At 36.0% G+C, this 11700-nt stretch overlaps 2 protein-coding genes across 2 annotated transcripts; one reads left to right on the top strand and one right to left on the bottom strand.

Moving 5' to 3' along the window:
• Positions 1 to 2719: 2719 nt before the first annotated feature.
• Positions 2720 to 6359, top strand: LOC105118181 (inosine-5'-monophosphate dehydrogenase 2-like). The gene is made up of 5 exons (XM_011016107.1): positions 2720 to 3243; positions 3349 to 3935; positions 4224 to 4409; positions 5199 to 5456; positions 5955 to 6359. Exons 1-5 carry the CDS (start codon positions 2838 to 2840, stop codon positions 6024 to 6026), a joined length of 1509 nt encoding a protein of 502 aa, XP_011014409.1. The 5' UTR covers positions 2720 to 2837; the 3' UTR covers positions 6027 to 6359.
• Positions 6360 to 6696: 337 nt separating this feature from the next.
• Positions 6697 to 11700, bottom strand: GA2 (Terpenoid cyclases/Protein prenyltransferases superfamily protein). The gene is made up of 14 exons (XM_011015997.1): positions 11416 to 11700; positions 10889 to 10947; positions 10503 to 10788; positions 10212 to 10392; positions 9605 to 9822; positions 9399 to 9519; positions 9117 to 9214; positions 8815 to 9027; positions 8598 to 8718; positions 8413 to 8511; positions 7859 to 8074; positions 7631 to 7772; positions 7185 to 7430; positions 6697 to 7088 (listed from the first exon to the last, which is right to left on the bottom strand). Exons 1-14 carry the CDS (start codon positions 11456 to 11458, stop codon positions 6783 to 6785), a joined length of 2349 nt encoding a protein of 782 aa, XP_011014299.1. The 5' UTR covers positions 11459 to 11700; the 3' UTR covers positions 6697 to 6782.

Below are 11700 nucleotides of genomic sequence, written 5' to 3'. Positions count from 1 at the left end.
AAGTTCAAAAAATTAATGTATAGAAAAAATGTTCGGAATTCCTTCCTTGATGATTGACTATGATTATTAAACCGGAACAATCCCGTTGCCTCTATTCATAACCCACGGATGGATAAGTTTGTCACTGGTGTTAAAAAGTATTTTTAAAAAAATTAAAATTTTATCTTATTTTTATTGATATTTTAAATTAATTTTTTTATATTTTAATATTATTTTAATGTGTTGATAACAAAAAAAAATTTTAAAAAATAAAAAAATATTTTACTATATTTTAAAATAAAAAATACTTTAAAAACAATTATTATCATATTCTTAAATGTCCTCTTAATAATTATTTTTAATTGTGGTTGAAATAACAAGCACTTAAACTTAGCCAAGTTTTATTTTGTGCCCGTTTAAAAATTCATTGAGATAAACTTAATTAATTTAGTTGAATTTATATAAAAATTGATGAAATTAATTTTTATTTTTTATTTAAAATATTAAAATTAACCAAGCAAATTCATAATCTACCCGGAAAATAAAGTTTGTTACCTCTTGTTTTGCAAGGGTTAACAATTGGATGACCTTGGTCTGTTAACCAATAAAGAAATGTCTCCTATTCAATGTTTTTCCTTTCCAACCTTTAAAAAAAAAAAGATAGAAAAATACATATTCTTTTATTAAGAACTGAGATAAAGTTTTTAATTAAAAGAAAATAAAAATTGTGCTAGTATTGTAACTATTTTCAATATAAAAATCAAAATCACTATTTTATAACAGTGATTTTTTATAAAATATTAATTTATTTTTTTAAAACACCATACAAAATTATACTTTTCAGCTTGAAAAAATAAATATTTGTATTAAATTTCCTACAAGAAAATAATTTTATGCTGCTAGTTGAATATGAAAATGAAAAAAATGGTTTAATGTTTTACATTGTTACGGAACATTTATACATTTAAATGTATTATTTATACTTTTTTGTTTGAAAAGGAAGTGGACACTTGTATATAAAGGTAAAGAATATCTAAGGTGTGTTCTTCAAATTCATTATAAAAATTGAAAAGCTGAAAAAATAATTTTTTTAGTTTTTTCAGCGGAGAAGTGTTAATGAAGTTTCAGTTTTTTCTCCTGGCTATGGTTTTTTTTTTAAAAAAATAGAATCCCTGTTTTGAAATTAATGATTAAAGACTTGTCAAAATTAGTTTCCGGATTAATTAAACTGCGTGGACACCCATTAATTAACAATTACCCTTTGGACAAGAACAGAATGAAAACGACATTGGAGAGTGCTCCTGGTCAGAACGCACTATTGCCGTATTGTGTCGGTTGCTGACTGTCCCGCTTTACGAGACCAGCTAGGCGTGCTGTATTTTATAAACGCTTTTAAAAAAATTAATTTTTTATTGTAAATTAATATTTTTTTAATCATTTTCATATGCTAATTAGGAAAAAAAATTAAAAATTAAAAAATATTATTAATATATTTTTTAAATAAAATTACTTTAAAAAATTACCATAACTATAATTACACTCTCCAACATGCTTTTAATAGTTTATACTAATATTTTATATCACATCAGAATCATGTGTTTTGATGTTTTTAAAATGAATTTATATTTTATTATTAAAAATAATTTTTAAAAAATAAAATAAAAATATAATTTAATTATATTTTTAAATAAAAAATATTTTAAAAATTAGTTATTATTATAATACAAAACAAACTCTAAAGAGACAGAAAAACTCATGCTATATTAAAGGCCAATTAAAACTTTTTTTAAACATATAAAAAAAATCAGTCATAAAAGCATTTGAAAAAATACTAAAAAGATTTGAAACTTTAATTATTAACTAAATTGAGTCTAGTAAGCTTATCTCATCTAATACAAATAAAAAGACGCAACAATGGTAGATGGTAGATGAAGTGGTAAAAAGATCAATAACATAAAAAATATTTTAAAAAAATCCACTTAATTTAGCATGTAAAATCCACAAGTTGGTTGTGATATTGAGATGGTATTATCAAAAATAAATTAAATAAAATTATTAAATTTAATTATAAAAAATATAACATGTAATGGTGAAATTAAGAATAAAATAAAATAAATCCATGAAAAAATAAATTCATGCCCGCTTATGTTATCTTATCAATAAAGTAAAGAAAAAATAAAACCTTAAAAAAATATCAAAACCAACTTATGCTAGAGTTTAAAACCCATAATCGAATTATAAGTTCAGAAGCAGCACCATAAAAAACAAACATTTAAAACAACAAAGCAAAGCTATAAATCAATAAAATATTAGAAAATAAAATTAAAAAAATATAAAGAACGATGCATGGCCTGCCTTAAGGGAGCAGGTGTCGTCCATATGCGAGTTAATTATAGAAAAGCCTGACTCAAAATTCAAAACAATAAAAGAAATAACTACAAAAACATCAAGGGAACCAAGGGCCTTGACTTACAGTGAACAATGACAAAAATAAAAAATTCTCGGTTTTTGATTTATTTTACAGAACAAAAGTTTTATATACCGTAAAAGTTTTTTATAGAACAAAACAAAATCAAAACTTAGATAATCATAAGTGCACAAAAGTTTTTCACGTAAAAGCTAGATGGACAAATTCATAATGGACAGTAATGATGAATGGACCACCCAAATTACCATATACCGTAGGACACCCAATCACTCTCCTTCTGTCCATTTCCCTTCCCTCCATATTTCAATTCATCATTATCTATCTAATATCTACCAAACCTAACAAAACCAATCTCATCCCACGCCCCCAACCTCCAGTAAGTATTTCCCCTCCCCGCAACAACCACCGTCGCCGTCACCACTACCAGTAAATGGCGACAGAATTCGAAGACGGTTTCCCCGCCGAAAAACTCTTCAACCAAGGCTACTCCTACACATACGATGATGTCATTTTCCTCCCTCATTACATCGACTTCCCAACCGACGCCGTTAACCTCTCAACTAAACTCTCCCGCAATGTCCCCCTCTCTATCCCATGGGTTTCCTCTCCCATGGATACCGTCACTGAGTCCTACATGGCTTCAGCGATGGCGGCGCTAGGTGGAATTGGGATTATTCACTCTAATGTAACGCCGTCTGAGCAAGCTGATATGATCAGATCCGTTAAGTCACGCCGCGTGCCTATATTGTCGAGTCCAGTTTTTAAGGCGCCTGATTCACGGATTGCTGACGAGTTTGACAGCCATGATGTTCCTTTTGTTCTTGTCACTCAATCAGGTAATAAAATAAAAGGAATATAAAAAAATAAATCACTTCTTTTTCGATTATTTTTCTTCTTAAAAGAAAAGGAAGTGCTTAGGATTTCTGTTTCATATTGCTTAGGGACTCAGAAGACGAAGTTGCTGGGATATGTTGCGAAGTCTGATTGGCTGGGGTTGAAAGATAAAGAAATTAAATTGGGGGAGGTCATGCACACGGATGCGAACGTGTGCGTGCCGTGGGATTATGATTTGACGCAGATTGATGAGAAGTTAAAAGAGGAAGGGCGTGGTTTTGTGGTGGTGGAGAAGGAGGGAGGAGAAGTGGTGGATGCGGTGACGAAGGAGGAGGTTGAAAGGTTGAAGGGATATCCTAAGCTAGGGAAGGGAACGGTGGGGTCTGATGGGAGGTGGATGGTTGGGGCGGCGATTGGGACAAGGGAGTCGGACAAGGAGAGGTTGGAGCAGTTGGTTAAAGCAGGGGTTGATGTTATTGTGCTGGATAGTTCACAAGGGAATTCTGTTTATCAGGTTGAGATGATTAAGTATGTGAAACAGGCCTATCCGGAGCTGGATGTGGTTGGTGGGAATGTGGTGACGATGAGTCAAGCACAGAATTTGATCAAGGCAGGTGTAGATGGGTTGAGAGTTGGTATGGGGTCTGGGTCCATATGCACCACACAAGAGGTTTGTGCAGTTGGGCGAGGACAGGTAAAGGACTCTATCTGTTAATGGTATCATGTTTTTACTTAGTTTGGATAATGGCTAGTGGCACAGCACCAACCATTTTACTTGAAGACATTATCTTTGTTGTTTTTAGTATGCAAGGATCTAAAAATGCCAAGAGAAAAGGAGTTCCAGCACAACCATGCATACGGATTTCTGTAACAGAGCACTGAATTCCAAAGTGAATGATTTCGTGTGAATAGTTAAGATAATTCGCACATCCATCCTTTTCTCCACACTGAAAGTTGTTTTTCTTGCATTGCAACTTCCCAGGCAACTGCTGTTTACAAGGTTTCATCCATTGCCTCACAAAGTGGCATTCCTGTCATTGCAGATGGTGGCATTTCATTCTCAGGGCATATTGTCAAAGCCCTGGTGCTTGGGGCATCTACTGTAATGATGGGAAGCTTTTTAGCTGGAAGTACTGAAGCTCCTGGGGCTTATGAGTACGATGAGAAGGTACGCCATGGCTAAATGGCAATGAAAACTAGTCTTTTAGCTGGTTTCTTCTAGCATCTTTCTTGAAAGTGGGTTTTTTACAAACTTCCTTTTCACACTTTTGTTCTTTTGGAATTATTTCCTTGAATTAAGATGATTACGTATTAACAAAAAAGTAAAAGAAACCACAATTATCCCTGTGGCCCATCCAGTATTTCCTCTCCGATTTGTCGTTATCGATGTTTTTTCATTGGCGGAGGCAATAAAGCTGTGCAAGCTTTTGGACAGGGAACTCAAAAGTAACCTTGAAGTTTGAAACTTCATAAATAAAGGTTTTTCTAATTGTTAAGAAATCTTATTAGGAGACTATCTTGTCGAGATAATCTTCTGTAGCTGAGGTAATCCTCATCTTTTAACCTGTCTTTTAAAGGTAAGGTTGGTGTTGAGAATAGATAGCTAAGTGAACCTGAACATTACTATAAAATGAAAAATTGTTGTTTGTGTGCATTTGTTAACATTGGTTAGCATTGGATTATTTGGGAATGCACTTATGAATTATGAATCATAATGGACACTTGTTAAGTTAGTAAGGCAGTCTCATGAACATGTCAGCTGATGTGTGTACTTAATAATATATGAATATTCAGACACTAATGCAGCATGCTTGTGATTTACGGTTTTATATCAGTAACATGCCACATTATTTTGTGATCATTTTTATTCTTGCTTCATGACAAAATATGACTGGATACATTCATTGGCTCTAGATGCAGTTTCAATTCTGTGAATTCTAACAATTTTCCATACCAGAAAAAATGCCGGGTTAAAAAATATCGTGGCATGGGCTCCCTTGAAGCAATGACTAAAGGAAGTGATCAAAGATACCTGGGTGATACTGCTAAGCTAAAGATTGCTCAGGGAGTTGTAGGAGCAGTTGCTGATAAAGGTTCTGTTTTGAAGTTAGTACCTTACACTATGCAAGCAGTAAAGCAAGGGTTCCAGGATCTTGGTGCTTCCTCGTTGCAGTCTGCTCATGATTTGTTAAGGTCGAAGACACTTAGGCTTGAGGTACGGATGGCTTTCTCATACTTCTGGTATTGAGATAATTTGGTCGTTTTTGATGCGTGGAAATAATCCGTGACTGCGTGAAGCTAAAGTCTTTATCCATCAGAATATGTGTAAATATACGTTTTTTATAGCTTTCTGGTTGAGCATTTGAAGTTAGCCTCCTTGTGGAGGCATAAACCATCTTAAATGATTAAAATAGTTACTACCTTTGCAAATCAACCAAAACAGCTCAAGTACAGGGCAACGCATCAATAACATATTCTGAATTGTCAGGAGGGCCGGGAGGGTGTGTTTGAAGAGATTAGGGGTAAATGTTTTGATTCATTGGCGATAGGTCATGTATCATACTTGCATCCCCAATTCTCAAATACTAGAAGTTGTTCATCATGCCCTTGGTTGCCCGCTTATTACTCATGCTTGCTGAAGTCATGTGTGAACTTTGCTCTTTTATTTTTCGTCCACACGGTGTTTGACCCTTATTCCTCTGGCTTGCTATAGGTACGGACAGCAGCAGCCCAAGTTGAAGGTGGAGTTCATGGACTGACTTCACATGAGAAGAAAGCCTTTTGAATGTAACCTGTCCGGCATTTATTGCTACTGATAACGACCAGTTCTAAATTCCGAAGTGATATTTGAGTGTGAGTAGCGTTTAATTGAACCGCACGCCGCACGAATCTTGAAGGAGCTGTGCCAATTTGACATGGGCTCCTTTGTGAAAGTCATGAGCGGTTTCTGCTGGGAATACCAGAAGTGCCTTGATGATCTTTGCCCCTTGTTGCCAGGCATGAGAGCAATCACCTGCGTGTATTTTATCGGTTGTCCTATTTAAGTGTAAGAGAATTTGATGAATTAATTAACCAATTTTGCACTCTGCTCCTCAAACAAACAATTCTTTGTTTTTTTTTTTAATGTATGGTGAGTGGACAAGAATTGTTTGTATACTTCTGATTTAGCAATCCACGTGGCATGGTAGGCTGATAGTTGAATGATCAAGGAAAAATTGAAAGGCGTGCTTTAAATCAACTAGGTGTTTTCTAAAGTCTGGAGGCTCCGCATCTTTTTTTTCTCTAGCAAGAAGAGCTTGGTTCAGCCCCTGATGGTGCGTTCTTGCATGTTTAGCTAGATTCTAGCGGCAGCAGCTCTTTGTTGTCTCCCATCATGGTTCCCAGATACATGCCACGGAGTGATATCAAGGAAGCCTGGCCACAATGACAAGCAGTGCCAGAGAAAAACATGAGCATTCATAAACAACAATGACAGATACCTCGCTGCTGGTTTGAGAAATTCAGAAAAGTAGGCAGGATTCACATGTTTCATAGCATTTGCTTATAATTCATCTAGAGAGATGGGTTCATTTAGTATTGCCTTGGCAACACTTATCATCTCGTTTGAAGTGAATCCATCATCCTTCATGTAGAACGTGTGCAATATCTTTATCAAGTTCCAAAACAAATCCTTGCAGGGTCGAGGAATTATACTATCCTTTTCCTGCAAAACTAATTGAAGCAAGTGTCTTCTCTGGCTGTCGATCAATCCTTTAAAATGTTCAATGGCCTCTTCTTCAGTTAAAGCGCCACCGCTGTGAATCATGTACAATGAGACAGCATTCAATTTCCCTTCTTCAGTTTCTCTCTGCAAAAAGCAAAACATGGTTAACAACCAAACAAGTAATATCAGACATGAGGCCGATAACATCTCATTTTATATCCCTTGAAAAGAATCGTCCACCTTAAAGCTTCTCCAGTCATTGAGCAGACGCCCGCAAGTGCTCATAACCTTAAATAGATTAAGCAATTCAGGATGTCCAGCAACCTCATCTGAAAGCTTAGGCCACACAAAATACAGAGCTGGAAGGACAATAGGCCCTAAAGCAAACGATACATATGCAGTTGTCATGTATTCATCAAGGGTTGGCACTGATTTGTTACTTGACCATTGTGCTTCTGTCAACATGGATTTGAGCAAATCCAACCACTGTAAAGCAAAACTGAAGCGTCAAAAATTGTCTCTTTCCAATTTTGCTAATATGGTGGTAACAATATTATAATAATTAAGTAGGAATTCGTCTTACAATCTTGATAACATATGCAAAACTGAACCGTCAAAAATTCTCTTTCCAATTATGCTAATATGGTGGTAACAATATTATATAATTAAGTTGGAATTCGTCTTACAATCTTGATAACATGGCTTTTCACATCGCGTCCTTGCCATCCGAAAGATTTGTCTCCTGTCTCACTTATAGTGCTGTGAATTGCCGAATATATGATCTCAACTTCCTCAGAACAAAAATCAGCACTGCCATTGACATCCCATCTGCATTCCATTAGAAATAAATCATGACTTGAACACAGGAGAATCATCTAGAAAGTGAAGAAATTGAAAGGGGAAACGAAACATGCCTCTCAATCAATTGAATAAGGTTTACTAGTTCTTCCTCAGAACCACCAACATCAAAGAAGTCATCAACAACAGTAGAAAGCACACTATTTTTTGCCCATGACATGCGTGCATCAGATAGTTCTGGAGCGAAGAGAGTTGCTGCAGCAGAGAAGTAACAGTAGGCCTCCTTCTGCCTAGCAAACTTTAGCTTGTCCAGTCTCCTCTCTACAACCCACCTGTTTACATGACAGGTATCTTGCTATAAACAAGTAATATTTGAAGTGCCAAACAATTAACTAAATGCACTGAGATAGCTAATAATTTAGTCCGTGTCAAGGACATTTGGATCTTTGATTGAAAAATTTAAGAACTCCAATGAGATTGAGATCAGGGTAAAGTCGCGACATCAGTGGTGAGTAGCTCCAGCAAAAGCTGCGATTCCATCTTGAAAAGTAAAAGAGACAAAAGGGGGTGAATGCAGCAAAGCTAGCTTTGCGCTCAATATATCCTGCTCTCGATGTATATTCAATGAAGGCCACCAAGTCATGGTTCAAAGCTTGTGTAGAAAACGCACCTCCCGATATGTTTGAGTTCTTCACGCTGTATTGATTGGCAGATATTGAAGTCTTCTACAGCCAATTTGAGAAAATCCTGGTTACCAATAGTCGAACAACTATGACATGAAGAGTAAAAGTACAAGTAAGAACACCATATTTGACCGGTCAAATTAAAAAATTTCTTCAACCAATCAAGATGTACCGATACGAAGTTTTCAAAATCCTCGTATCATCTGTAGCGTAATGTTTAATTCTTCTTCTGATAGCTATGCGTTGCAAATCTGCATGGTCAGGAAAATTGAGAGCATCATGCACCTGAAGTGGAGGAAAATATAGGAAGTTAGGAGTTTCAATGGAACTGAAAAAGGCTGTTCTCAGGGATTTGACAATAAGGGGAAAAACAAAACTACCTCTCCGTTAATATTTTTTACGAAGCCGATCTCCACAAAGTGAAGGGTTGGATAATCCCTGTTTCAGGAAATCGCTTGTCCAAGAATTTTGATTTTCCAGAAGTGATTCATCTGGATAACTTAGCTGCAGAGCTCTGTACAACTCTAAGGCAGCTCCCGAATCCTTCAAATATCCTCCCAGTGAATTAGAGAAATGATCTTCTGAAAATTGGTTTAATGTATCTACACCAAATGTTAACCCTTTTAAAGATATACTGATTAAAACATCCTCAAAAGATCCAAGCATGAAATCTCCTATCTAAAGAACATACCTAGGGAGACATCATATCCGTTCACACGTAATATCCTAAATGCCAAAGCACAAGTGGCATTATCAAAAAATATCTCTTCCTCCCCCCGCAACCAAAATCTGTTTGTTTGCTAATGTCAAGGTTAAAAGTTACAACAATAGAATCTGATCATGGTCTAACAAGTTAACCAGAACTTCAGTGAAATTTTTTGTTAAAACATAAAGATGAATTCAGTTATCTAGAAATTTGCTTGCATCAACAACACAGTGGTATTGCATTTGCAAACTGAAAATGGTACATTACCGGTATGTTTCGTCCAATACAATTTTTATTTCCTTCATAAAATGCCGATCGATTCCCAACCTTTCAAGAGCATCAACCATAGAAAGACGAGCATATATATCCAATGGATAAATGGTTGGAACTGAAGAAATCAATAGAAAGTCAATAACTAGATACCAGAGAGATGTAACGCTATAGATAGCACATTTAGAGTTACGAGGCTGGACCTGCATTCCCAAACTTCTGTAAGAGTGAACGAATATAACGGAGACACTCAGCATCTTGAATATGAATAAAAGCAGCTGCTGTTGTGGATGGTGAATTGAACAGTGATCCATTCTTTCTTTGATATTTCATGGCCATTTCCCAATCCTGTAATTTTCCAATTCCTTCCGAAACATATGCCAAGTACGCTCTTCTGCCCTCCAAGTTCTTGCCACCGCCACTACATATACAGACTCCAAATGAAAACCAGGCCATTCCAATATGATGTATTACACTTTAGAAATGACAACGTATTTCTAACATTGGGGATCAGTCCACGGGCTCCACGCATTTTTTGAAAAATATTTAAAGTGCACTTGTATAATTTGAAGAACTGAAACCTTGTTCTAGACCTTGCTCCTAGAGAGCAGTAAACAGCTCCATTAAGCAGAGCTGAGCCAACTAATCCCAGTTTCAAGGCAGGGGTTGGCTGAGCTTGAACAGTCTGATCCTTCCCAACTTGGCAAAGCCAATTTGTTCATTTTTGAAGTTTGGTATCATTGTTATGAAAAGATGTTTTATGAACATAGACGCGGACCAAAATGGCAAATGCGTAAGATAGAATTTCACCTTGTAAGCTCCAACGCCCTCCTGTGGAGCATGAAATTTATATCTGTCGGCTTAAAAGGGAGGTTCAAATCCAAATCTTTGGCATATTCAATCATGCCAGGAAATATTATATCAAATCCAATTGGTTTATGTTGCTCGTTATCCGTAACTGAAGCGGAATTCAACTCAATAAATCGAAGGCCTGCAACAAGGGAGAGAATATTTATCGAGCTCAAGTATCCTGTTGCTTAATCATGCAATTTGGTCACCTAAGAATAATTGGTAAACACTTGATATAACTTAAAAGAGTACCTTTATTTATCTGTTCTTCACCGATACCCCATCGCTTCAATGCAAGGATGCACGCTAATGTAGATGAAAGAGCATCCTTAACTAGCAATGGATGGCGATGAGGAAGACTCCAGGAGCCATCACCAAGTTGATTATCCAAAATCCATTTTGTGCACTCTGGAAAACGAGGAGTTTCCGGACAATATGGAGATGGGACCATTGCCACCCAAGCAGTGTCATATGAGGACACTGACAATTCAATCTTATCAAACATCTTCTTGATCCTTTCCTTGGCTCCATGAAAGTTCTGCATGATTAAAAATGGAAAATCAACGAGCACAATGTTCAATCCTTTAATTTCTCATAGAATAGATGGAACAATTCAAATGAATTGCAGTATCAGGTACCAGACTGGTTGTCTTGAATTCTCCTGTGACTAATTTTGATGCAGGGTCTGTGAAGGTTGCTTCGCAAAAGGAACATTGGCCAGAGGGAAAGAAAGCCAAGTCAGGTTATTCATCATGAATTATAGATAAATTACAGATTTGAAAAAGCATCCTGGGGAAAGAAACCACGAGTGCCAAATGAATGGTCGAGAAATAAAATCAAACAATCAACTGTTAGAATAATCAAATACCAATTATTAAGAACATAAAACAAAGTATGCTCTCTGTAATAGCACTTCCACTTCTTTCTTCCAAGTTCTAACCGACAATAACTCGATAACCAGAGATGACTGAAGTTATTTCATGCCCCGGTAAGCATGCGTGCAATGTATAAAATCATAAAGATTTCAAATAAGACATAGTGAAACGAAATTCTACAACATAAGAAGCACAGCAACAAAATGAACAAAAATAACAAAAAGGAAACTTGAATGCATAGTTGCACTGTCCAGATAGCCAAAACCCCATAAAAGTTCAAGAGAGAGAACCTGACATAGAAGAAGGGCAGAACCGGGGACGACTGCTAGACATGACAGGTAGTTACCAAGAACTATTGCAACAGAGGCTCCTTTTACCGTTGCTAACAGTATTCAAGAATATACTCTAAGTACAGACATAAGATAAGAGGCAAAGAGAGATTTAAATAGAGAGAGAACACGTCAGACACGAGTTCAGAGAACTGAAAAGGGGTAGCAGGTAGCAGAAATGGAATCAAAGGGCAAGTAGATACGCTTCCATGTCAGGCACTGAAAAACAAAAGAATCTAGTTAAGT

This window comes from Populus euphratica, unplaced genomic scaffold (genome assembly GCF_000495115.2).
Source record: "Populus euphratica unplaced genomic scaffold, PopEup_1.0 scaffold1.1, whole genome shotgun sequence".
Taxonomy (NCBI): domain Eukaryota; kingdom Viridiplantae; phylum Streptophyta; class Magnoliopsida; order Malpighiales; family Salicaceae; genus Populus; species Populus euphratica.
This window is presented reverse-complemented; position numbering and strand designations above follow the sequence as displayed.